Source organism: Pleurodeles waltl, chromosome 1_1, assembly GCF_031143425.1.
Source record: "Pleurodeles waltl isolate 20211129_DDA chromosome 1_1, aPleWal1.hap1.20221129, whole genome shotgun sequence".
NCBI lineage: Eukaryota > Metazoa > Chordata > Amphibia > Caudata > Salamandridae > Pleurodeles > Pleurodeles waltl.
This window is the reverse complement of record NC_090436.1, coordinates 250838977-250866714: the sequence shown is the minus strand read 5'-3', so window position 1 is coordinate 250866714 and position 27738 is coordinate 250838977. Positions and strand designations below refer to the sequence as shown.

At 40.6% G+C, this 27738-nt stretch overlaps 1 protein-coding gene across 4 annotated transcripts in view; it reads right to left on the bottom strand.

The window, feature by feature from the left end:
• GHR (growth hormone receptor) overlaps nucleotides 1-27738 on the bottom strand; it is an 820074-nt gene that overhangs the window by 18216 nt on the left and 774120 nt on the right. For all 4 annotated transcript variants that reach the window (XM_069221472.1, XM_069221475.1, XM_069221483.1 and 1 more), the window contains 2 exons: nucleotides 20672-20837; nucleotides 14042-14132 (listed from right to left, as the gene is read on the bottom strand). In XM_069221472.1, coding sequence (XP_069077573.1) covers nucleotides 14042-14132; nucleotides 20672-20837 — 257 coding nt within the window. The remainder of the gene's footprint in view (nucleotides 1-14041; nucleotides 14133-20671; nucleotides 20838-27738) is intronic.

Genomic DNA, 27738 nt, shown 5'->3' with positions numbered 1-27738 from the left:
CTAACTCTGGCATGCATAAAAAGACACTTGTTAGTTAAAGAGGTCCCGGTCTTGTAGGTAAACTACATCAAATATTTTTCAGCTTTTGATTCTTGATCAAAATTATTTTGGAGTTGATGCAAATGTTCTCTTGCTCTTGGTTAACAATGTATTCATACCCAAGGTTTTGAGCCAAGGAAGGGGCTATGCATTAATTCCTTATATTTTAACTCATAGTCATTCTAACTACCAGTAAAGACATTCTTTGAGTTCAATAGGACTGCCCTGCTATACCATACTTTTTAAAATCTTCAGGAAGTGGCGTGACAGCATTGCCACAACAGTTACACAACTCACAGCCTTGCACAGATTTGCAAGTGCCCCTTCTCAAGAATACTGTTATTGGCATGGCCATCACCAGAAATTACAGACCCATATCAAACTTACAACCATACCCGCAGTAATTAAAAACACCATTTTTTTTAACTCACTGAACCTTAAGATTGACATCCTGTTGCCAGTAAAACTCTGGCTCAGCCCTTGAGCGAGGTCTGAAGAAGACCTACAGAAAACTCAGAAAGATACCTTTGGAGGAGTTGATAAAGAAAAGGCATGCATCCTTCAAATTCTAGATTTTAACATGAATGTTCACTTTTATTTCTGTTCTTCCTATTCATCTATCTTAGTGGTTTATTCAAACCACTTTGTTATCTCTTAAAATAATCTCCCATAATAACTGTACACTTTAAAATGTACAGCCAACTCTCTAGCACACCAACAGAGACTAGAGCCTCTTTTACTACAATTAAATATAAATTCGATGTGTAGGTTACCAACAAGCAAAACTACTGAACAACAACTGGTGTTCAATGCTACATCTAAAAGTGACCTCCCCCTCATTAAAAATCTTGTAACCATCCAATGTGAATCAATAATCTCCAGCACCATGTTTAAGATACTAGGATCCAAAATCAAAAAGGAGGATTGACGCCCAGATCATATAGCCAGTCACCACATTTTAAGCAATGTGGCTCCTTACATGTCAAGCCCAATAATAGGACTGAAAGCCCAAAAAACAAAAGGTCTATATAGAAAACTGATACCCTGAAAATCCACATCAACATAATCTGCACCGACTTGCAACTCTTGACCTAGGAAATGTATAATCCAAAATAGCAAAAGCACACCATTTTTAAGTCGCTAGCATACTCCAAGTCTACAACAATGGTCTCCTCTACTTCATCCAGCCACGGCTAAAAGTCCCCTCATTTTCTACCTGCCCACCCAAAGAGTCTACATTTTACACACAAACAGGTCAATGTTAATTATATGTAGTCTTCTTTGCTTTCTCTTTCCCTCTACCCCTTCATCTTGAAACTTACGTTTAAATTATTGAAAGCCCTGAAACCTCATCATTTCAAAAAGGCCTCTGGGCCTCTCCAAAGATTACAGTACCTGAAGCAGCTGTCCTTCCAAGAATGTATGATCTTTGAATATGCTACACTATTTGCCCCAACATCCTGTAACTCTGCCCTCATTCACACAAGTGCTTTGAAGCAGCTCATGAAAGCATGGGTAATACATGAAAGCAGCAAATTAATAGCAACATTCCAGTATACATTTCTCTAGCTGCTGTATCTACTTAAGGTGTTCTGCACCAAAAAAGGGCTAATTTAGTTTAACATCTTTTAACACACTTTAATGAAAACACTATGCTTTTCTCTAATGATATACTACTGGAACATTTTACATTGACTGGGGTAACAAAAATATCAATTTATTTCATGCCTTAATAGAAGTTCACTATGGAGGTATATCTTACTTCTTAGAATCTGGCAAACAATAATACAAACTCACAAGTGCTAAGTGGAGCATTTCTGCTACCTGTACTGGACTTTATGTACACAATTTAAAGAGCTCCAGCAACGAATTACAATTCCCAGCTGACCATGAACTCTCATACAGTTTGGAGAAGCAGCTGCCATATTGGCTAATTGCGAATATATTCTCTCGGGAGGCACAGCTTCTTTGCTAGGCAACCGTGATACTGCCCAACACGACCATGGAACATGTATTTACTATTTTAAAGGTCAGTTGCTTCCTTTGGATTGTATTGAAGGGTATTAGGAAGACAGAGAACTAGTTTTGAATGCTGTACTGTGTGGCGGGAATAAACTTCAAAATTATTTGAACATATTATATGAACTCATCTAAGACTGTGGGTGTATTGCTTTTTGCTATCCACTGTTGCAACAGGAATGATTCTTAAGCCATCACTCTTTGCTCAAGCTGAGAATAAATATGTGTTAGAAATGGGGTCTTTGGTTGGCAGTCAGGTTACCCCCTGTCTAATAAAGGACCCTCTCCCTAGTCAGGGTAAGTCACATGCAATCCAAATTATCCTATGCCCACCCTCTGGTAGCTTGGCACTGAGCAGTCAGGCTTAACTCAGAAGACAATGTGTAAAGTATTTGTGCAATAAATCATGCAATAATCCACTATAAATACCACAAAAATACCTACACAGGTTTAGGAAAATATAGAATATTTATCTGATTGAAATAAGGTCAAAAACGATCAAGATGCAATAAGTACAAGTTGAAATATTACTTTGTAATGATAAATAGAAGTTTTAGTTCTTAAAAAGCAATAAGTGTCTCTTGTAGGCACAAAGTACCTGATTTGCGTCTAAATTATCCGCAAGGGGCTGCAGAGGAGGAGATGCGTGGATAACGGGGAGGTGTGTGTCGGTTTCTACGGGTGCACACGAACGACGTGTCAGTGCTTTTCCACACAGCAGGGGCTTTGTGTTGATTTCTGGCCAGCAGGCTTGGATCCTCTTTGGGTGGCGGGGTATTTTGACGCCATGGGGACAATGCAGAGAAATCCTGGGGTGCAGGACGAAGTCACAGGAGCTGCATCGATCCGGTGGGCGATGTGGGGAAATATCTGTCGCACGTCAGGCTGCGTTGTTCCGGCTCAGCAATGCGTAGATCCAGTGGGCCACGCGTCTAAGTTCTGGTCACAATGCTGGCGCTGTGTCGATCTCCACTCAGGAGCCAGGCGTCATTCCGGTTTAGCGTCGCATCATTTTCTCACCACGGTGCAGGCTGTGCGTTGATTCCGACAGGCTTTGCGCCGATTTTCGTCGCACAAGGAGTTCTTTGTGGAGGTGAAGTCTTTTTGGCCCTGAGACTTCAGAAAAAAAGAGAAAAGCTCAATCCAAGCCCTTGGAGAGCACATCTCAGCAGAACCAGAAGGCAGCAAGGCAGCAGGGCCACAGCAAGGCAGCAGTCCTTTGTAGACAGGTGAGTCCTTTGGGCAGCCAGGCGGCTTCTCTTAGCAGGCTGCAGGTTCTGGTTCAGAGTTCCTTTCTCAGAAGGAATCTTGTCAAGAAGTGTCTCAGTTGGTAGGGTCGGAGACCCGGCTTAAATACCCAAATGTGCCTTTGAAGTGGGGGAGACATCCAAGAGTGACTTAGAAGTGCACATGTTCCACTTTCAGTTCCATCCTGTCTGCCAGGGTCCCAGAAGGGGGTTTGGAAGTCCATTGTGTGAGGGCAGGCCACTTTCCTTTAACATGTAAGTGTCAGGCCCTCCACCCTCACAGCCCAGGAAGACCCATTCGGTATGCAGATGTGTGCAGGAGTGACTGAGCATCCTGTGTTTGGGGGTTGTCTGAATGAAATGCACAAGGGAGCTGTCAACTAACTCAGACAGACGTGGATTATAAGTCACAGAAGGATTTAAGTGCCGAGAAATGCTCACTTTCTAAGAGTGGCATTTCTAAAATAGCAATATTAAATCCAACCTCAACGGTCGGCAGGATTTTGTATTACCATTCTGGCCATACTAAGTAGGACCCTGTTACTCCTTTCAGGTCAGAATCTACCACCCAATACCACTCAGTATATGAGGGTAGCCCTCATGTTAGTCTATGAAAGGAGCAGGCCTCATAGCAGTGAAAAACGAATTTAGCAGTTTTACACTACCAGGGCATATAAACTACACCGGTATATGACCTGCCTTTTACTTACATAGCACCCTGCTCTATGGGTTACCTAGGGCCTACCCTAGGGGTGACTTATATGTAGAGAAAGGGGAGCTTAAGGCTTGGCAAGTCCTTTTAAATGCCAAGTCGAATTGTCAGTGAAACTGCACACACAGGCCTCGCAATAGCAGGCCTGAGACATGGTTAAGGAGCTTCTTGTGTGGGTGGCACAATCATTGCTTAAGGCCCACTAGTAGCATTTAATCTACAGGCCATGGGCACGTGTAGTACACTTTACTAGGGTCTTATAAGTAAATTAAATAAGCCAATTGGGTATGAGCCAATGTCACCATGTTTAAAAGGAGAGGGCATATGCACTTTAGCACTTGTTAGCAGTGGTAAAGTGTGCAGACCTAAAACCAGCAAAAACAGTGTCAAAAAGTGGAGGGAGGTAGGCAAAAAGTTGAGGGTGACCACCCTAAGGCTTTCAGGTCTAACAATATGTATAAATGGTTACATGAAATTCTTGGATAATGAATAGCAGAATATTAATGTTTGTTAATTGCCTTGCAGTGCTAGAATAGTCACGTAAAAAACATAACTCATCTTCCACAGAGTGTGCATAAAAAGGAAGCTTAATGTAGTTATTCTATTCATAGGAAGAAGTGGCACTGAATATATAAATAAGGTACTCTTTCTTTGTATGTCTTAGTTTCTAGAATTAAAAGTACCAAATCAAACTACAGAGAGTTGGCTACACAGAGATATTGTTAATTTATAGCCATCGACTATTACGGGTAAGGGCAGAATTTTCAAGGTAATTTGATAAAGATAACTCTTTAGATACCCACTAAAACCTCCATACCTCATTGACCAGCAGACGTGACAAGTCAGAGTGGCTAAGCCTGGTGTCTCTGTGATCGAATTCACTTGTTTTCTGCCACTGGCCTTCATATCCCTGTGTATGTGGTCATTGGCAGAGGTGGGGAGAGAGGGAAGAGAGCATCACTCTCATTGGTTCTGCCCACAAGGTCAGTGCATCCTGACATTGACCAATTTTGCAATTTGCAAAGACTCTCTTTAAAAATCCTATTCAAAGCACTGCTATATTCCCTTCTGTCGTCCTTCCATAGTTTAAGCACTAGGGCCCATCTGCCCTACTTACAGTCTATAAGTATGTATATACTGTGAATATGGTAGACAAGATAGCAGGCAACTGTGGAAACTAGAGCCTTCAGTTCCATTCAGTACATAAGAATGTCAGCGTGTATGGAATCCCCACTCTATACTCATCGAAGGTGCATCTTGGCAACCCTCATCACAACTATACTAACATAGTTAAAATGTCCTGTTGATAAATTGTTTACATAGCCTATGCTTTCAGATGTGTGGTTCAATTTGTTTGGTCTAGGTAATGCTACAAGTACAAAATACAATTCAAAATATAATCAGAATGCTAAGAATGCTCATTATTACATAATTCAATATTAAATAGCATATGCACATTTCAATAGTGGCATATCAACCCTCATCAGACATAGAAGTATTCAATGCTGATTAGTGTGAGGTCTTTGTCACTGAGTGAAATAGGGAAGGGAGTGAGTTCTATTGCCTCCTTCATGGACTGGACCTGAACATTGGCAGATTTAGCAAGAATTTGAGGGAGAGGGAGGGCTAGTGCTGATGACAAGAGGCAGGGAGTTGTCACGTGGGGCACAAATGTCACAGATAAAATTGACAGCCATGTGTTGAAATAGCTTTTTTAGGACTGTACAATGTCTTCATGTTTTCTCATGTCCCTTATTAATATTATAATAATAATCAATTATAATGAATAATGGATATTATTAAGGAAATATTTCCTTGTGGCTTGTTTTCTCCCTTTACAAAATGCTACTTTTGTTCATAAAAACTACAACCTTACCTGTATTAATTTTCTTGCACATGTGATAAATCAGCAAAACTGTCAAGGTGTGCCATTTATTGGTCAGCAGCAAAAATACTTGTAGACAAAATACAAATTTTGATTGTGCTGGTGCAAGGCAGTACTGACACCAGCAAAAATGAGAGGCACAGACTTACTGACAAGCAATATGGTGCCAATAAACTCCAAAGTGTAAATTACCACAAGCTACCTAGGCAGTTTATGCAATGTGTCACCAAACTGTAGAACCACCTAATCAGGAAGATTTTAATGCAGGAAATGCGTCCTCTCTCCAGTTGTCTTGAGGTAGGGATAGTGAATGACTACCCGTTTTACAATTTATTTTTAAAACCATCATTGCCACATGAATTTCCATGCTTGGCATCAGCACAAAGAAAACAGCACGGTTCCCTGCCATATGCCCCAAAACTGTAGAAACACTTAGGGGCAGATTTAAGAGCTCCTAGCACCACCTTGCGCCACATTAGCATCAGTTTTACGCTAATGTGGCCCAACGAGGCCAAAATTGTCACACCAAATTTACAAAGTGAAGCAATGCATGCATTGCGCCCCTTTGTAACCCTTGGCACTACATTATGCCTGTCCCAGGCATAATATGTGCAAAGGGGGTGTTACCCCATTAGGGGGGCCGAAAAAATGGCATAAAGAAATTTCTTTGTGTTATTGTTTTCGGCACTTTTAATGCCTTCTCAGAGCAGGTGTTAAAGTTAAAAGAAGCCACACCATTGTTTACAATGGGCCTCTGTGGGCTTTGCAGGATTAGTGTCAACATTGTTGACTCTAATAGTGCAAAGGGCCGAACTAGCATAAAAAATGATGACGTTAGTTCCCTAACTACCATCATGGTGTGCCATCTGGCGTTAGGGGGTGCTAAGGTGTCCTAGAAAAGTGGCGCTATACTAAGTGCAGCGCCACTTTTCATAAACCTGCCACTTAAACAGCAAGGTTTTAATACAGGGAGAGGCCGTCTTGATGCGGGCTAAAGACTGACTACCAGTTTTGCAATTTATGTTTTTATAGACAGATATTTTCAAAACCCTCACGAGACATGCATTTACAGTGTCTGAATCAACACAAAGCAAACTGCTAGGATCACTGCTCAGAGCATTCTGTGAGGATCATTAACATTCATGAGAAATGTGTTTGTGCTTATGAAAACAATTTAGTATATGTTAAAAAGAATTCTGCTTTAAATCACACTTTACAGCGTTCCCAAGCTTTTGGGTGGTGGAAATAGGATGAAAGCTGTCTTGTATAACTTATAATAATGTGGGGATGTACTGGGAATACCTTCCTATTTTCCTAGTAGAGGTACCATTTTACCAAGGTGAATGAATATCTTCCTTAAAGATGGAGGAACATGAGCAGTGTGCTTCCTGAAACTGCGTGTTAGGGATAGACATGTAGTGGTAGGGGAGCTGTTCCATGCACCATTGACTGCTTTGATATTTATGGACTGAACTTAGGGCCAGATGTAGGTAGCTGTTTGCATGTCGCAAACTGCGAAAAACGCAGTTTGCGCCAAGCAAACAGCCTAACGTGATGCTCATCCCCAAATGTCGTGCAAATAGGAAGGGGTGTTCCCTTCCTATTTAAGACCCCATCGCCATGCTGAGTTGCTTTGTGACCGCGAATGCGGTCGCAAACCAACTCGCAGTTACCACCCACTTGAAGTGGGTGGTAACTCATTCACAAAGGGGAAGGGGTCCCCATGGGACCCCTTCCCCTTTGTGAATGCCAAAACAAATGTTTTTTCAGAGCACTGCCTACTCTGAAAAAAACCGAAACCAAATGTTTTCAGAAGTTTTTCTTTTTGCAACTCGTTTTCCTTCCAGGAAAACGGGCTGCAAAAAGAAGAAAAAAAACTGCTTTATTAAAAAAGCAGTCACAGACATGGAGGTCTGCTGTCTCCAGCAGGCCACCATCCCTGTGAGTGCATGGACTCGCTATGGGGTCGCAAAATGGGACCCACCTCATTAATATTCATGAGGTGGGTCTTTGCGACCCCATAGCGAGGCGCAGAAGGTGTCTGAGATACCTTTCTGCATAAAATTTTGCGAGTTGCAAATTGCGAGTCGCTATGACTCGCAATTTGCAACTCGCAATATTTTACTTTGCTACGTCGGGCCCTTGGTGAGGTATCCAGAGCCAAGTTCAAGATACTAGAACTAATAGTATACGTGAAGCTCCCAGTTTTCTGTTTTTAGTGATTTTTACCGATAAATACAGACAGAAAACTATTCATTTTTCTGTCTGTATTTATTTTTAAATTCAGAAAAATCTGGAAAATAGGCCTTCTATGGATGATTTTTTTCTACTGTCAATCATGAATGCCAGGTTTGTAGGTGTATAGACTGAGTATGGGAGATGAAAAAGGACAATAGGTTTCCTAATTAAGCTAAATTAAGTGCAGATCTACAGTCATTTATGCTATTGAAAAATGCAAGTGTTTTCAGATAATGCGATTGCATCATATACTGCTGAAACCTTTGGACATTCAAATGAGGCTCTAACATTTATCAGTTAGTTAAATGCGGGAAAATATCTATTGCAGCTTCATTTATATTGTAGACACAAACTAAAAATGGATAAATACAGAAAGAATGAGCAAAGAATAAATATGGACACAAACAGATCGAAAAAATAAATACCGTAGAACCAGTAATCCTACTTATACGTAACTGTAAGTCAGTACTAAAAGACTTGCAATGTGTTATGCTTTTCAAATCCATGAATAATCCATTGCTAATAAAATGTAGCTCGAAGTCTGGCAGAGATTTTTTTCAGGATATTGTCACTAATGATTCTGGTGATGCAGAAAATTGGAGATAGTTGATCTCAACGCTGAAGTTAGATGACGCAAGTCAAAGGGAGCATTGAAGAATCATACATTAATACGTTTGAAACTAACATTAAAACCCTTTGTTTTCACAGAATGTGGTGGTTCTAGAAGACTCCTTGGGGATGAAGATGCACATAACGTTTTGTTTCATAATAATATAATTTGTGTAGAAGAAGCTTGGTCTTGCAATCTGCTGCTGTTCTTAGGGTCTTGTACTTACTGCAGTGCCAGTAACGTAGGGGAAGAGCGAAGGAATCCTATGCATCTGTGTTTCATACACTGTTGATTAACGCCATTGATTTGGGAATTGACTATATTTAGATGCTTAAACTAAAGTGGATAGGACTATGGAAAGGTTTTATCTCACTTCTTCTGTTGAATGTATACTTACATCCTGCAACAAAATGTATACAAAACAATGCCTGGAAATTGATCTTTTCTCCTAATATGCTCTTGGGGCCGACATGGGCAATGTTAACTTTAATTTAACATACAGTTTGATGGATGAGATTTACTTTGTGTATGTCTATTTTACTTGGGGAATTCCACTGGTAACTAAGCTGTAAGGGTCAAGTGCTACACCTATTAGGTTTCTTATGTTCCATCAATTTGCATTCACTATACTGTAGATTTCTCACTGGTTAGCTCCAGGAAGTTTGCAATGTGGTACTTCATTGCACCATTGTTTCAGAAGAACAATTTAGATGCTTTGGGCATCATTACGACCCTGGTGATCTTGAGACCGCCAGGGTCGTGGTGGCGGTTGGCCCGACGCCAATGTGGCGGGCCGGCATCCACATTACGACTGTGGCAGTTGCACCACTGTCGACCACCATCACCACCAGATCACAACTTTTAGTTGGTCTGGCGGTGCTGGCAGTCCTAATCCACCAGGGCAGCTGGGGATTACATGGCAGTAGCCCCGCCATGTGAAGGCTGGTGGAGACGGGGTACAGGGTGCCTCAGGAGCCCCCCTGGCCAGCCCCGTCGATTGAGATGGGTACGGGCGCACCATACGCAGTACAGCATTGCCGCCAGCCCAATTATGACCCAGCGTCAATGTTGTAGGCTGTTTCCCTCTGGGCCGGCAGGCAGAAACTCTGCTTCCGCCTGCTGACCCAGCGGGAAATTCTTAATGGGGCCCGCGGGAAGGAGACCGCACTGGCGGTAACCTGACCACGGGAGTTTGGCAGACGGCCTTTTCAATCTGCCAAACTCGTAATGACCCCCCTTTATCTCATTTGAAATCATGTCAAAAATTGAGAGTGCGTTTAAGGTAGAGAGCTACACACTTGTCAACTTTTTCATGCTGCCTTTGGCCAGGTCACAGACACTGCACAGACACACTGGTCCAAATTCTAAATGTGTTTCCAATTAATTTTCAAGGATACTGGTACGTGTTTTCAGTATTGCAATATAGGAGCAACTCATGATTATTATTGTAAATAATCACTGCGACCTACTGTCATTTCTCAAATGTGAGGTCCTGGCTTGATAGAAAATAAGCTTTTTTATGGTTGTTGCATGGTGCTGAAAAACCTAAACACAACAGTTCTGTGCAAAAGTCTGAAATAGGCTCCCATTCATCATCTATACTGGATTAAAGCAAAATAGTATTTAGGACAATCTATGTTTAAGAATCATTTAAGGTCATCAGGGCAGGACTGAGTGGAGAACCAAGATGATCAATCAGGGAGACGCTGAAAGAAGGGGCCCTGGGCCACAGCCCACTTTTAAGCACCTCTGCAGAAAGCCAATTACTGTCAGCAGTTAAAACGCACCTCTTGGTCTGATTTAATGGATGGAGACAGATGGGTGTCTTGCTATGATCAAGAATTGTTCTAGAAAGGGCGGGACACCAAATGAATACAATGCTGAATAGGAAGAAATAACCAAATCTATGCTTAAATCTGGGCATCGCTCCTTGTTTCAACAGAATATATTTATTCCCCCAACAGTGCAATCAAGACTGATTGGTATGATACACAATTAAGAGACTAGAAGAACATTTGAACTTGAGAGTTCGATCTTTCATGATCTTTCATGATCGGAAGAGGTTAATGCCCTAAAGAAACATTTTAAGCAAGAGGCTTGGGAAAGAAGGAGGGCTCATATGGGTGGGTGGCTAAAAAGAGGGGACATTTGTAGATCTGGCTGCCCAAGTTTTGGTGGTTTATTAACAGTTTGGATTCTCAAATAGAAACCGCGTTGGGTAATTTTATCGATGAGCACTGTTGGGTGCATACATTGAATCATTATATATGGGCAAGACGGGTGAATGGTGAATTACTTATGCTGCCGGTCTTCAAGTTAGTAAAATCTTCAGCATTATTAAGTCATCAAGATTAGATGAGGCCCCTGGAGTTAATTGTCTGACAAACAAGCCTTTTAAGTCTTACCTTGATTTTTCGTTCTAAACTCTGATTACTCCTTGCTGTGATTTTTCAAGACCCAAGTTATTCCACTCTGATGACAAGGCTCCACCCTACATCCAATATATTACAAAAGGTGATCCATGTCAAATATTACATTATATGATGATTTCTTTGCTTTTTGCTGAGGCCAAGTAATGAACTAGAGACCTGAGCTCACACAAAAAATGTAATCCGAGCGATGCAAACTAGCTTCAAAGATGACAATAATATGACTAATAATGTGGTTGCTTTATCAATATTGATTTATGAGTTAATGAGAATTAAAAAAACAATATGTGTGTTTGCTTTATGGACTACTGTATGGCTTAGATGGAGTGAATCGAGCTATGTTATAGCTGATGTTAATTAGGTGGGGGTTCCCTATCCCACTATTGAGGTCTATACAGTAATTGTATTGGATAACACGGTTGTAGGTATAATTGTCCGAGAATGGTCATATTTTAAAGAAGATCACAACAAACAGAACACTCAAACAAGCTCTGTGCTTGTCCTGCTGTGTTTTATATGCTGCCAATTTACCCATGGCCACTGCAGTGGGAAGTAGGCGTGCACTCAGGCTGGGCAATTTTTGCAATAAGCAGATAACACCATTATTTTGGACTATACAGTAACAGGGTTGGAGAAGTCATTGGCAGCATTGAAGAGCTATAATAATGTTAACAAATTAACATAATGCAAAGTAACAAATAGTGCAAAGTTAAGAAATGGTACATTGGTGAAATATAGATTGAGAGACATACGAATGGTGATTACCTAGAAGTATGTTCTGAACACTGCGATCAATGATCGAACACTTTTGAATCATTAAAAATTAAAGCTGCTTCTTTGACATTGGGAGTCTTCACAAGAATCTTTAATCTCTATACATTAACCATTAAAATATCTTAATAGTTATAAATGTAAAGTGGCTTCCATCCATTGACATTGGTTTGGGAGCCTTCATAAAAAAATTAGATCCATGGCTAGACCGAACACAATGTAATGTATTTAGGCACGTTTTTTAAACATCAAATTTAACTGATGACTCAGTTTCTGACTTGTTGTTTCGCAATGCGCCACGCTAGGGTGTACACCCATAGAGCATTTTCGTGCCCAGCATTCTCTGGATGACATTTTTCACACTTGCTAGGGTTAGTTAATTAATATAAGGCACTTGGTACTTTACAGCTAGAATCTTTATGGAGATCTTCTACATCTCAGGCGAATTTCAAATTAGTGTCTAAAAAATAGATTAAAGCCCTGTATTTTGCTAAGGACATTTAGACTGTGAATTAAAATAAGCAAAAATCAGATTATGGGCCTAATTTAGAGTTTGGTGAAGGGGTTACTTGGTCACTTTGCTGACTCCTGGTAGAGCTCTGAGGTCGGCGGTGAGTGAGCCGTTGTTTTGGGTGCATCAGTACCCTCATTAACAGCATGTCCGGATGACTAAGTCTGAACATGTCAGAACAGTTCATGCACTGAATGTCTATCCATCCATTTTCTAAAGCCCTTCATATGCAAGGAAATTTGAAGGGATGTCTTTGAGGTGGGACTGCTGGAGCAGTTCCTCCTAGCCGTAGATTCTGCTTCCCTGAGTGTTAATGCTACATCACAGCACACACTGAGCGACCACATTACCAAGTAAGTTTATTTTGGTTCAACTGCCTAACCATCCTATACAGAACTAACCAAACTGCCCACACAATTCCCCCTGCAATGCTCCTCTTGCTTCTCTTATCTCCTCTCTTGAACTTTTTGTCATTTTTACAAGGCCCGTCTGCTCTGCTTACTATGATTCTTCACTTAATAACGCTAGCTGTTTACCATCGGTGAACAGTCTTGGATGTCATCTCACACCCTTCGTCTTAACCCAGACAACACTCTCATTCCTTTGTTTGTTGACTCGTCTCTATTCCCCCGCTTCCCCCATCAACGCAACTTCTATTCCACTATCCTTGTTAGCCAAGAGTTGAGGGATAATCTTTTGACTCATCCCTTCTCTATTCATGTTCCTTTCCCTGCAGCTAGCTGTCATTTTCAACTTTATAAACCATATACATTTTTTATGATATCAAGACTCTTATCACGTCTCTTCTTGATTACTGTCATCTTTCAATGCCGCATTTCACTTCTTCTCTCTTGCTTTATTTTCAATTCCACAATCTGACTTCTTTTTTTTGTCTCTCTCCTGGGGCTTCTATGTCTTCATTAACCTCTTCTCTCTCTGGTGGTCTCTATTTCAATCTCGTTATGCAATGAATAATTCTTCACCCCCCCCTCCTTTAAATAGGTACCCACTCATAGACTTTGTACTCTTACATTCATCTGTTATCTCCTCATCTTCCTTGTGCTAGTCTCATTTCTTATCATTTTCATCGCTAATCCACAAATATTCCAACTCCCGCCCTCCTTCTATCTATGCTGCCCCCCACCATACAGTCTTTCCACTCTCGTAAAAGAACATCTCCATTTATCCCCATTAGCAATTTGAATTTCTGGTGCAAGACTTTGGTGAATGTGTCCAATAAAAATAAAAACGACATAATATTAAATTAAATATTTATACGAAGAGTTTTGTGCATTCTGCACGCGTTCATGCAGAAGTGAAACAGTAGCATCACTGTTAGATGGGATCAGCACTTCAATGTGAAATGGGATGTTTGACGTGGTATCTTTAAATATTTACATCTCAAAGACACTCCGATTTTATTGAGACCAGGTTTCTCTATAGTTTTACCATTCCTATGGCCATACTGGAAAATGTCACCGAAAAAATGTTTACAAACATAGTTTACACATACAGTATCAGACACTGCTTTGCCTACTTGGGAGCATAAGTAAACGTTGAAACACAACTTTTGATAATACCTCTTTTGTTTTGAGAATAATACCAGCAGTAGTACCACAGTACCACCAAACGTCCCAAAGATGACAAAGAACAGCCAAGGAAACTTGGATTCTGAAACAAAATAACAAAAAACAAATTCAGACTGGCAAGATATAGTTCGTTAAAACACTGTACCATGGTTATATTAAACGAGACCCCAAGGGTGATTAGCCACGCTTTAGAAATTACTGATTGATTTTTTTAATGCTTCTTGTCTGAACTTCAATTTACAACGGACAGTATTCTCTGGGAGATAAATTCACAATTGTTTACAACAACATCCTAGGGGGAAGAAGCATTCATTTGGACTTAAAATTCCAATCACCCCTACAGTATCATTCCCCTTATAAGGTATATCATATTTTCTTACACAAAGAATCGTCAACCACATTCTATTGTTGTCAAAGTTTTTTTTTATGTGAATTTAATTTCTATGTATATAATTTATACTATCTCTCTCAAAGTAAGATATTTTGGTTAAAAACCTTTAAAAGCTGTACATAAATAATACACAATATTGCACAATTCATTGTCATAATATCAACAGTGTGCATCATAGCATAGCGGGGACAGGAAAGAAAAAGAAGCTCAGTAGAGAATTTGTATCAAGCACAGACTAGTGACAGTAACCTAGACAACGGTCTGCTATCCCTTCCAACTGCGCTAAGTCTATCAGTAGAGCTTAGAAACCTGGTGTAATCGAACCTATAAAGCTGCTGTCATAAAAAATAAAGCCCCCCCCCGTGCCCAAACACAAGTATGAGACAATCTATCAGTAATAATGCAACAAATCGAATGCCACGAATAACATACAATTAAATATATCAGGAATAGCAGTCAAAATATGAACTAATATGTACCTGACAAAAAATAATACAAATACTCTTCGAACATAAATCAATTCAAAGGTCCCAGCATGTGCTAAAACTAATTAAAACTCTTTGCCTTTCATCCTTCTAGTTAAATATATAATGTGCAAAAATCTGCTCAGGCCAAAGACAACGGGCGGTGAAGTGTCAGTTAAAAATAATGGAAGTGCTGGTTAGAAACTGCAGAACACCAAGGGAAGACAGAGGTCTAACTGCTGCTGGGTTTTACAAACATTGGACAGAAGAAGAGAACATGGTCAATGTTTCCAATCACTAAGAATTTATCAAAGTCGCTCTCAATTACAAACATTAACATTAATTTATACTATTTATACAAAATTTGTATTTTACATGTGGCGTCCTTGTGTTCATATATCAAAAGTGATCATTACTTTTGCTTCTCTTGGTTCCATGTTCTGAAACCTCTCACATTTGTCCTTATTTTGATACACCCAGTAGATGGCTTTGTAAGGTCTTTTTAGTACAATGGGTGGGTTTCCTTCTGTAAATGTCAATGCATTTTGGTCCCCTCTATTGCTTTGCTGGTGTCTCCTTAGGACTGGTATAAGGACATACTGATTTTTTGACAGATCCATTCCATACTTAACTGGTTGTACAGCAGCATTCCATATTGGTTGATGTCCCCGCGTAGCTAAGTAGTGTGATCTCAAGAAATTTCCCCAACTGGAGCCTGGCTCCAAACATCCACCTGTTTGCTATCTTTTATGTGCAGTGGTGGGAATGTACCTTTTGGGAGTCATTAAGAGATTGCTCACAATTGAATTCACTTTATTTGTTTGAGGATTTGTAAAACTCAGTCCTGAGAACAAGTATGGGAGTAGGCAAACGACTTGCTGAAGGCTATCAACTGTAGAAGAAATTAACAACCCATTCTTTAACAGATGTATGAGGCTAGGACTTGACCAATGTTTATTGCAAAAATAACTTGGAGCAGGGGATGGGAGGTCACAGTGACCATAATTCTGTCAGACCACAGGCCACTGCCATGACCAGTAGAAAAGTCTCTTTGGTGATACTGCTTTCTCCAAAGGCACAAAAATGGCACCCCACAGCAGAATGTTCCTATAAGAGGACTGGTGAAAGCACTACCAAACATTTGTACATGAAAGTCTACCAAACAGTTAGGAAAAAACAGTCCTACTAAGAAATCATCCAGCCAACACTCACCAAACGACAGGACAATTGCCAACTGGACCCACATAATAGATTCTTAGTCAAATTCCAAGTTGCTTGATGGGAGGACAGTCAGAGTTTATGATTCTGTGAGAACATTATGTTGGGAAATGTGCCCTATGGCAGTCTTACCATGTCAACTTTACAGTACGTCTAGACAACCTGGTGTTCTCTATTAACTTCTGGGAACATAAATCCTTGTTGTTTTAGGATTCTCTGCTCATATCACACCTCCAGATGTAAAGAATGTTTTTTTTTATTTGGGAGTGAGAAAGAACAAAAGTGGGCAGAGATACTAGAAGAAGCAACACAGACCCATGATTAGCTCCTACAAGGAAGGAAATCAGTATATAATGTTCCACCTCAGTCCTACTAAGGGCCTCCTATGACAAACCATATAAAGAGGATTACCACTGATGATTTGGCAGGTGTGGAGAACAATACTTCAAACCAACTAACACTAAATCCGTTTCAGGAAAAGAAAGGCTGGCGGTGTTCTCTGAGTGTCAGTGCTGCCTGTTGTGAGGCTTTGAATATGTGGAGAATGCACTACATGACAGCGCCCCAGAAACCAATGATATTTTCTGGATGTCTTTGAACTCTGATGTTTTCAGATGGATCACCATGTATGGCTTTCCTCAAGTTTCATGGAGCCCTTGTGCTACAATATTGCTGCAGCTAGTTTCTTGCTACTCAGAGTCTGAATTTCCTTTTTCAAAGAACAATCGTTTCTTTGAGAGGTTACTGGAGGACAGCTTGTGAATACAGAGAGATGTTGTGGAAAATCAAGTCATCTGAACATTTGATATTGAGCATTGCTAAAAGATTTTGGCCCTCATTTTGACCATGGTGGTAAGTGCTGCCCATCGCCATGGCGACGGCCGCCAAAAGACCGTTGCTGCGGCTAACAGTTGTCTGCCAAATAATGACTACAGCCGGATTTCTGCCACAAGAAGGGTGGAAATCCAGCTGTGGCCATACTGACGGGCGGCGTTAAGGTGGCGCTGCTACCACCAGCATCGCCACACCAGTAGACCACCGCCATCCATATGATGAAAAATAATACGGCCTGTTGGTGTTCTGCAGGTTGGCGCTGCTGGCGGTGGAAACACTGTGTCCCATCCCCCGACAGGGGAGGGGGTGGGGAATGTTGTGGGTGTGTGTGGATGTGTGTGCATGAATGTGTGAGTTTGTGCGTCAATGCGAATGAGTGTGTAGTGTTGTGTGCATGCATGAATGCATGTGTGAGAATGCGTGTATCAATGGATATGTGAATGCGTGTCAGTGTGAATGTGGTATGGATGTGTGCATGAATGAATGGATGCATGTGCCTATACCTGTGTGAGTGAGTGTGGGACTGCGTGGTGCGTGTCTGCGGGGATGGGGAATTGGAAGGGGGGCGTGGATGGAGCAGTGGAAGGGGGGTCTGGGGAGTGTTTGGGAGGGAGGGGGCCTCCTATCAGTGACAGGGAAGGAATTTCCTGTCACTGATAGGGCCTACCGCCATGGTTTTCATGGTGTTACAAATGCCACTGAAACCATAGCGGTAGGCAGGGTCAAAATGCCTGAGGGGGTACAATAGTGGCCACCAGACTGGAGATTTATGGCGGTCGGAGTGGTACGTTGGCGGGTTGGCTTCAGCCAACTTGCCATTGTCATAATGTGGCGGTATGTACCGCCAGTCTGTGGTGGGACTGCCACCACATTATCACCGACAGCCGGGGTCATAATGACCCCCTTTATATACTGCTAGCAAAAGAAACCACAGAATAATCTTTTTAACTCCTCTTCAAATGACACAAGAATGATGTAAAAACTAAGCTTATCTTCATCAAATAGTGCATATTTATGAAGCTTAAGGTAATGATTCTATCAATAGTGGAGAAGTGTTGATGCTATGGTTCAGTTTCAGGAACAGTAAATTTCATTTCAGGACATAGAGAGCTGGTTACACAGAGATAAAATTAATGTATGCCTTTCTAAATGCTACCAACTGATGCAGCATGTTCATGATAGGTTACTAAAGTATTTCTTATTGCATTCCAAATTTGACCTGCAGGTGTTAGTGCCCAGAATAAATGATGAACCAAAATGGTAGTTTTGTTGTCTGTGTTTTCTCCCTTATCGATTTCCCTTTCACTGTTTCTACTACTGGCCCTCATACTCGCATTACTTATGGTTACCGGTGGAGGCTGTGAGAAATAGAAGACTGTGTCACCTCTATCCGATCCAGGGGTAGTGCTCTCTGACAACCCTCCGCCTAATCTATCAAATCTACCTGGATCTTCTACACGACCTGTAGCATAACAGAAAATGGAATTAATCCACAGAGCACCCTGCCAGGCAATTGGAATGACAAAGCAAACATTAATCAGGATACTGGTAATGGAGTCATCAAGCAGATGTATGGGACAAAAACATTGCATTTGTCCACAACTCGATCCAACCAACGGCTGTTGATCCATTGTACTATCAAAATAAATATCCAATGATAAAGGCATAGATCGCCTGAAGGGGGGAATCTGAACCAGACAAGCTGCATTACCCTCTTCAAAATCTTTAAATAAGATGTGTAGTTCACTAAGCAAATTAGCACAGTTACCTCAACTTGTTCTCACATTCTTAGGATGATTAGGAAAAAGCTTTCTGAATAAACATTTAGGCTCACCTCTTGTGGTGCCGACATTAATCTTATCCCACCTGGACTACTGCAATGTCCTCTATTTGGGAATCAAATAACCTTGAACATGCTTCAGTCCTGAATGCAGCAGCAAGTCTATTACTAGAGATACCTTAAAATCAGTCTATTTCTAAGGATTTAATTAACCTGCATTAGCTATTGATGAGGAAAAAGGCCATGTGTAAATCTCTTTATCTAGTGCACAAAGCCCTATACAAGAATGGTCTTGACTAAATTAAGTCCAAAATGTTAGTCGAATACACCCCAAAGTGCTCTTAGATCAGCTTCCAGGAAGCACTTTATGATACTTAGAATCCGTCGGACTGTTATTCTCTGGAATTCTCTCCCTTGTGATTTGTAATCATTTTCATTTTAAGACCACTCTCTTTTCAGGAAATGGCAAAAGCGTGGCTATTAAATTAGTAATTGGTGTGTTTTTTCAGGTGAGTCTCTGATTGGCTGGTGACGATGCCTCTGGGTATTCAGGCGCTTCATACATTGATTTCCTTTCCTTCACTGACATCTCACATAGATACAGGCACACACGCACACTAAAATTTGGTATACTGAGGCCATCAATTTAACTCCCTCACATATGTTAAAAGAGGCACCAAACTTATTAAAAAAATAAATAAACCTGGCAGTAATAGCATAGCCTGCTGGTGTTTACCAGCACAATTTGACCAGTTATTAAAATTGCACAATTTGTGTGGGCAAACATCACATATTCCGATTTTCTGCACCTTGTAATGAGGGAAAGGGATACATTACTTGAAATGGAAACACTGTTAGCTGTGAAACTGAACGTTATGGGAGTTATTTTGTAGGGTTTATATTTTTCACGCTGCAAGTAACATTGAGTAATAATGATTTTTATGAAGTTATATACGTAAACATTGAAATAATATGTAAGCAGTTATATTATTATGGTTTATTAGTGTGCTTATTAACGTGCTTCAATGAAATTGCCATATTGGTTAAGTGGATGCTGTTCCGCTCTTATTCTTCGCTCCTGCATTCACCCTCCCATCAGGTCTCTTTGCACTTCATCTCTCCCCATAGGCTTATCAAAACAAGAAACAGAATGATATCATAGTGTTTTTTTCCAAAATGTGCATGTATTGTGAATGATCTTTCCTGAGATTTGGAAGTTACAAACGTCCCAAGGTCTTTTCCACTGTAATTCTGCTGCTCGGTTAGTGCTCATGTACTGGTGCATAGCCCATTGTTTATAAATGTCACATTTTCGCTGAACTTCCTATGACGATTTGTTGCTGAGGCTGCTCTAAAACTACTTAGAAATGGGATAGTGTTAGGAGTAATACTGTGACATTACAACCTCTGATTTACTCAGTGTTGGTTATTTTCAGTCATGCCATGCTGAATCTGTGCCTTTAGGTAATGATCTATGCAGGAAACATATATAAGAAGCCTTATTCTGGGGGTGAGGCAGAGACTTTTACTTTTCTACTAGGAATGCTGTCGGTTTTTCTTGTGAATCTGAAAGTTAGATTTTCCTTAGAGGTTTTACCTTTTCCACCAGAGATGCTGCCCAGCTTTATTGCTTTTGTTGCTCATTTGAGCCTTGGAATAATTTATTGACTGTTCTGTATAACTCTGCAATCTGAGCCTTCGTGGCATTTACTGATTTGAGATTTCTATAATAAAACTCTGTAACTTTTCCCTGATCTAGATCTCAGTTATCCAATGGTGTTTATGACTTGCTATATTACTTTGCCAAACTGATGTCAGGTTTTGAAATTTTGGGGTGTGACAATTATTGGGGTACAATCTTGATTATTGGGGCACTGGGTTCCATTTGTACAAGGTCTAGAGTATGGAGTGAGAAATGATAAGAAAATCCTTACCTTCATGTGGGCGAACTATAGAAACTTGGGATAGAGGTACATAAAGAATTTCGCTGAATTCCCCATAGTTGCCAGAAGAAAGTGGCCGGCATCTTACTCTGAATTCATAATCTTTTTCTGGCTTCAAGGAATACACTGGAAGCATTGTTGACTGCACAGGGTCTAGCTGCAGAGGTACAAATTTAACAGATAAAACACTTTTTCTAATCTGCAGTATTTAACAATTATGACAAGATGCAAATCTAAAATGCATATACCAACATAATACAATTTGCTGTTTTGCTGATGTAAGTGATTTACTATTACTCCTATTGTGACACACTTCTATCTTTCATGTTTATTTTTTCTATTGTTGATCCACCATCATCCTCATAAAAAGTAGAACTAATTTAATATTAGAAATCTGCAGCAGTGTAGCATAAAAGGTAACAAGGTTTGCCAATGCCAATAGGTCTGGCTGTAAATAAATGTTGAATGGTAAAGTGAAGCATAGGAGTAAGTAGAATGGGACTGGATTTGCGCAGGAGCAAAATAACTGCAGAATACTATTGTTGAAGGTTAAAAGGCCAGGTGATGGTTGCTCTGTCAAGCTAGACTAAACATCCATGTAGGTTAATGATTGCTTTCCTCCCATCTGTGCTGCTGCCAGAGAAGAACACCATAAATTATCTGATTATCTAAGAGACTATCATTACTCTGCCATGTGTGTGCCCTGAAAGTTCTAACTCAGGCAGCTGGATAAATAAACAAAACTATCACAGCTGTGTGTGGGGTAAACATTTTTTGGTGGAAGCATTCCCCTTTCTGTCTAATCAAAACATGTACTCATGGCTTCCAACATGTGGGCACAGTCAAAGTCCTTCTCTAGTGATGATCACATAACTGTCTGAAGACAGCTTCGCTGTCAACCCAGACCATACAAATTGCTCTACCTAAATCAAGATATTGAAGCCAGGTTTTCCACTTTTTTATCACACTATATCCTCAACTTCAAAACAGAGAATGGCTGCTTCTCTGGTGATGTGAACAAATCTTTACTTAGAATGGGACGGGGCATAGCATTGCACTACAAGTGGCTGGCTATCCTGCAGCTCAGTTGATTCGGGCAACAACTGATTTATTTATATTTAACTAGGTAAATAAATACTGATAGGTGACAAATATATTTACCTAACAGCCCAATTTTCTATGCAACATGCTTCTTTCTCGACGTTCTTACCCTTGAAACAAGTTCACTGTATTGTTTGATATATGTGCGATTTTTTTATTACTTTTTAAATAATATTTCATTAAGCTGCAAAGTAAATCCTAATGTATGAATGCATATACATAACTTACAATGAAGCAAGTTACAATAAACTTCCATCTGGTTTGTCCTATAAGCATAAGAACAGTGAAAGAACCTGCATATTGTACCACATCAAAATATAACCTATGTGTAGACCCAAATATTCTCTATATATTGATCTACATATTGATATATCTAAGTAAGTAGATCTATGTACAGGGAATAAAATATAACACAAACAATAGAGAAAGAGAAGAGGTAGAGCGAAAGGAAATAAAATAACCAAAAGAATTACCAAAAGGGACTACCTATCTATCAACTGTAGGCGCATATGCCTTTAAAATGATACCAGATTCCTTCATATTTGTGTTGTGATTCCAGGTTTATAAAATGTACTTTCTCATTTGGAAGAGCGAGACAAATCGAAAATCCTGCTTTTAACTATAGGAACAGCATTTGACATCTGTACTCTGTTAGCGCGTCAGACCTTATTAAGTAAACTTACAAGGGAGATGCAAATAGGCCGATGGACCTATTGACTGTGCTTCGAGTTTTTCCCTCCATTTATCCCGTATCAATACAGATCAAGAACATCAACAATCAATTACATCAATAGTCAATGAGGGCCAGTAATTTCCACACACCATGACCTCTTGGCCATAAATAACCACACCTTTATGTAAAAGTTAGAATGTTTATTTCCCTATACTAACAATGCTAATGTCATGTAACTTAATCTCAATATCAAATGATAAACATACAAAAATATTACTGGCTGACCAAAGCGGCAAAAGAATTGCAATCTAATTAAAGCTTGAGCTACCACACATTCTAAAGTCACAGTACAAATCAATAACAAGAATAACTGCGCAAACCATATTACATACATTTAGATTCAGCAAAGAAAATACGTCAACTGTTATAACGTGTGGCGAACTTCATCAGTGAGAACCCTAACTAACATCAGATTAGAATAGCATGCTTGGACTTCATGCAAAGCAATTTAGTCAACACAAATTTGTAAAACATCTAACTATGGCTCTATCACAATAAACAGTTCGAACCACTACAGTATTCAAATCCGGACCACGGTTTCCATCACCAATTCTCTGCGACCTCTACCTCTACCTCTCATCTGATTTTGAAACAACACATATCCCTGCTGCCTGCGGCTCTGGAAATTTTCCCTGCATCCCTGTTTGTGCCGCTTTAATCTGCATCACCATCACCTTTTCCTTCAACTTTCTCTGCTTGAAGTCAATTTCGTCACTCCAGTAATTTGCATACTGCAACACCTCATCAATCGGTTTTGCTTGCCAGCAAATCAAATGACTCTTAATCATCTGGCTAATTTCAGGTCTCAATCCTTCCACAAATCTGAACACAAAATGAATCATGTCTTTCGGCTCGATCGTTTCTGTACCACTGTAATGCTGAAATGCCTGCAACAATCTCTCATAATACTCATGTATCAACTCCTTTGCTTCCTGAGCTGTCCTATCTATCGGCCGATCTCTCTAACTATCTCTAATAGAGTGTTCAGGTGTTCCCAAAGGCACTTCGCAAGTTTCACGAACCTTTCTGTCTGCTGGTACCATTCTACTGGCTTCTCTCTCAACCTGGTATAATCATTTGTGAAGGTCAGAATGTCACTTCTGCTCCAAGGGAAATGAACAAAATTCCCTCCTGGGATTTCTCTCATTGGTAACATTTTCACTGGACCCTTGACCTGCTACACATTTGCAGCCAGCTCCGCAGAATCCCTTTTCCTTTTATCTCTTTTCTTTTCCCATCTGCCTTCCCATTTGTCTAAGGTTCCCCATGTTTGGACACTTTGGAGTAATTCCCTAAGGTGTGGCTTCATCCCTGCAGATCTCATGTGTTTAAAGTCTTTTGCGTCAAAATCTAACCTGTAACTCCTTTTCAAATGTTTTGTTTTCTCTATTTCTATGCCATACTTTTCTGCCAAGATTGCTAACCTTTGATGCACATTGCTCACTTCCCTTGTAATTTTTGGGCCCAGATATCTCAACTCTGCTTCTGCGCAGGACTCTAATCTGTTCACACCCATTGTTCCTTAAATGAGCTCACCTGCTTCCATTCCTAGTCTCGTATAGTTCAAGTACTCCACTCCCCTAGGAGCACTCTGTGAGTTATTCAGCTTGTCTAACCAATCAGTCAATTGTTGGGCAGTCAAACCTTTCAGCAAAATATTATTAGCCTGGGCACTTGGCACCTGTTGCACCACTGTATTCGGGGACTGTGGTGTCATTAATTTCAGACTATGAATAACATTCGACCCTATGACAGTATCCGGAGGAACTCCGAATAGGCTAAGGTCTATCAATGATCTCGATCCGTCAAAGGTCTGTCCTACAGGAGGGAGACTACTCAGATATTCTCATTAAGTCCTCCTCTCATTGAATTCTGACTCATGACTCCCTGTCCACTTGCGCTGTTTTTCTCTTCTGTGAACAAAGGTACAACTGGACCAATGGTAACAGATACAGCATCTGGGCTTGGTCTAACACTCAAGTTCTGTGGGTGCATAGTTCCCATATTCAGGCTCATCAGTACGGACCTGTCTAACTGTGTCCCTATTATCGGCGCGTATGTTGGCACTGCTTGTGACTGCACTTGAGGCAGAAAAAGTGGAGTTGGCTCTGTCTGAACCAACATCGGTTTTGGGGAAACCTGTCCTGTTGACACTATTAGGTTTGTGACAGTTTCCACTATGAGTACAACAGGGTAAATTCTCGGGACGTTTGTCTGTGGCACCTGATTCTGTGCTACTGGAGTAATAGGTGCGTTGAGACTGCTCTGCATTGGGCTCTTTGTCATGCTCGGATTAATCTGCACTGGACTCGCTGTCACGATAACCTGGGTTGATGCTAAAGGATTTACACTAGTCCTCGGCCATTCTCTTGTGCTGCATATGGTGGGGGACGATTTCTCAATAACTGCAAAATAAACTCATCATCATCTGACTTTTCCTCAAATGTCAATGATCCTCTAGACTCCTTTGGTCTCCTCTCCCTACTCTCGGAAGGGCTCCTGTTTGTTTGGTAGCTTTCCTTACTTCTCCCTCCTTGTCTTGTGTAATTGCTGGAAATATTTTAATTCCCTGTAAAGTCTCAGCTCTCCACAATTTCTGAGCACTGTCCCATCTAGCCTCTGCTAGTGTCTTTTCTGCCTTTTTCATTCTCCTCTCAAATTTCTGTTGCTGTATGGCTACTAACTCCCAGATTGCTATTGCCTCAAATTGTGCTGGTCTCGGAGGGGGTTTCAGATCATACAGCACCCTCCTCAGATTCTCTAAGCTTCTCATATTAAATGTTCTGTGGGTGGGAAACGCTAAGCTCCCATCCTTCTCTGTCACTTTGCACCACTGCTTCAGCCAAAGGCATGGCGCGACACCCTGCTCCTCGATTACAATATAAGCTGGTGTACCTTCTGCCGGTGCAATATCCCCTATACTCAATGTAATGTATGTATCTTCTCTGAAAGCACTCTTTAAAGCTTTGAAAAATTTCATTTTTACGACCTTTATTTTATTTAAAATCAAATCAGGAAGTGACTTTTAATCAGAAAATTCTCTTCACCCACCTTCTCAACCAATTGCCCTTCATGGATGGCTGCCAATCTGTGTGCGACCCTTATCACTAACCAACCTATCCCAGCGCAGCTCCAATGACGCCACACTCACACGTTCTGCAGCTGACAAAGTCTTGCGGCTTGTAATCCCAAACTCAGATTCACATAAAACTAATGCAAAATTATTGCGAGCACTAAACAAAATCAAAACCCAGTTTGTCCGTTTACTAGTTAGGGTAACACAATCGCTTCAGAAACTTTACGGATTTTTCACTGACGGCGTTTCGCTCTAGCAGCTACTCCTTCTTTCTCAGTTTCCCTGATTGGCAAGCAAAATTTGACCCCCAAATTTCACTCTCAATCGATCAGTGAGTCTGTCCTGGTGCACACAGGACTCGCCAGATCTCAGTCAAAAATTATTTCACTCACTTTGACTCACACTCTGATTTGTCGATCACGCGCGATTGACCTACTAAACCAGACAAATTACAACAAAAACCAAGTGTCTCATACACTTTTCAATATACTCTGGAGTCTTAGACCATGCAGGGTCTGTATACCAACAACCACGTGGACAACTTTTTGAGCACAAAGTGCCACACATGTGAAGTTCGACGACTTCCCTACTCCCACTCTTTGAATACGCACACTCCTTCTACAACTTCATTTGGAATACACAAACTCCCTAAACCCTCACAAACATCACAATTCACCTGCGATTTGCATAAGCTGTGCAAGCCAAAACTTACTTCATCCACACCGTCATTAGAACGCTGAGAACATCCTCAAACAATCATTGGCAAGCTCCAAGATTCTGGGAAAGTCATTTTAGGTACTCAGGGGCATATTTTCTTTACACTTTGTATCACTGAATCTAGAAAAAAAAAAAAAAAATCTGCAAATTATCTTGCTCTTTGTAGGACGTTAACCCTTACCCTACTACCATCTGTGGAGACATCTGTTATTCCTCGCTTATTATCTCTGGGACCAAATACTCTACTACCTATCTCTGGACTGTATGATGGGCTCTTAAGGAGACAAACCTTTACCGGACATCTATGATGGGCTCTTAGCAAGACAAACCATCTATCTGTGCTAGCACCACTGTTAGCGCGTCAGACCTTATTAAGTAAGCTTACAAGGGAGACGCGAATAGGCTGATGGACCTGTTGACTGAGCTTCGAGTTTTTCCTACCATATATCCTGTATCAATACAGAGCAATAACACCAACGATTAAAGACATCAATAATCAATGAGAGTCAGGAGTTTCCACACACCATGACCTCTCGGCCACCAATATCTACACCTTTATGTAAAAGTTAGAATGTTTATTTCCCTATATTAAAAATGCTATTGTCACATAACTTAATCTCAGTATCAAATGATAAACATACAAAAACAATACTGGATGGCCAAAGAGGCGAAAGAATCACAATCTAATTAAAGCTTGAGCTACCACACATTCTAATGTCACAGTACAAATTAATAACAAGAATAACTGCATAAACTCTATAACATACATTTAGATTCAGCAAAGAAAAGAAAAGATATAAACTGTTATTACGTGTGGGGTGGTGGCTACCAACAAGCATGGGCATGGTTATGCCCGCACCCCAACTGAAGGGAGTAACAGCCTTTCAGCTCTCCTCCTGCACATTAAAAGATCTTATCCCAACAGCAAGCAAGAGGACATTTGATTATTTTGGATTTTGGTTTTACATTGGGGCCAAGAGAGCTTGTCTAACTCTCAAAATCGCCCCATTTGAAATGGTGAGGGCTGCACTTTGTGGACTTTGGGACGCTGCCATGTAGAAAAATCTACGAGACCTAGACACATCTGAAAACTAAACATCTGGGTGAGGCCAGGGTGGTGTGCTTCACATGCACCCCACACCATTTTCTTACCCACAATGCCCTGCAAACCTCCAACTTTGCTGGAAATAACACATTTTCCCACATTTTTGTGATGGAACCTTCCGGAACTGCAGGTATTCACAAAATTCCTACCACCCAGCATTGTTGCATCTATACCGATAAAAATTCTGCCCCACTTGTCTGCCTAAAAACGTTTTATTTTTCAAGCTGCCTTTATGGACCCGCTTTGGTTCCCCCTCCTTTTTTACAGGTTTTTGGCTCTTACCTGTCTCAGGCACTTGGCCCACCTACATAAGTGAGGTATCATTT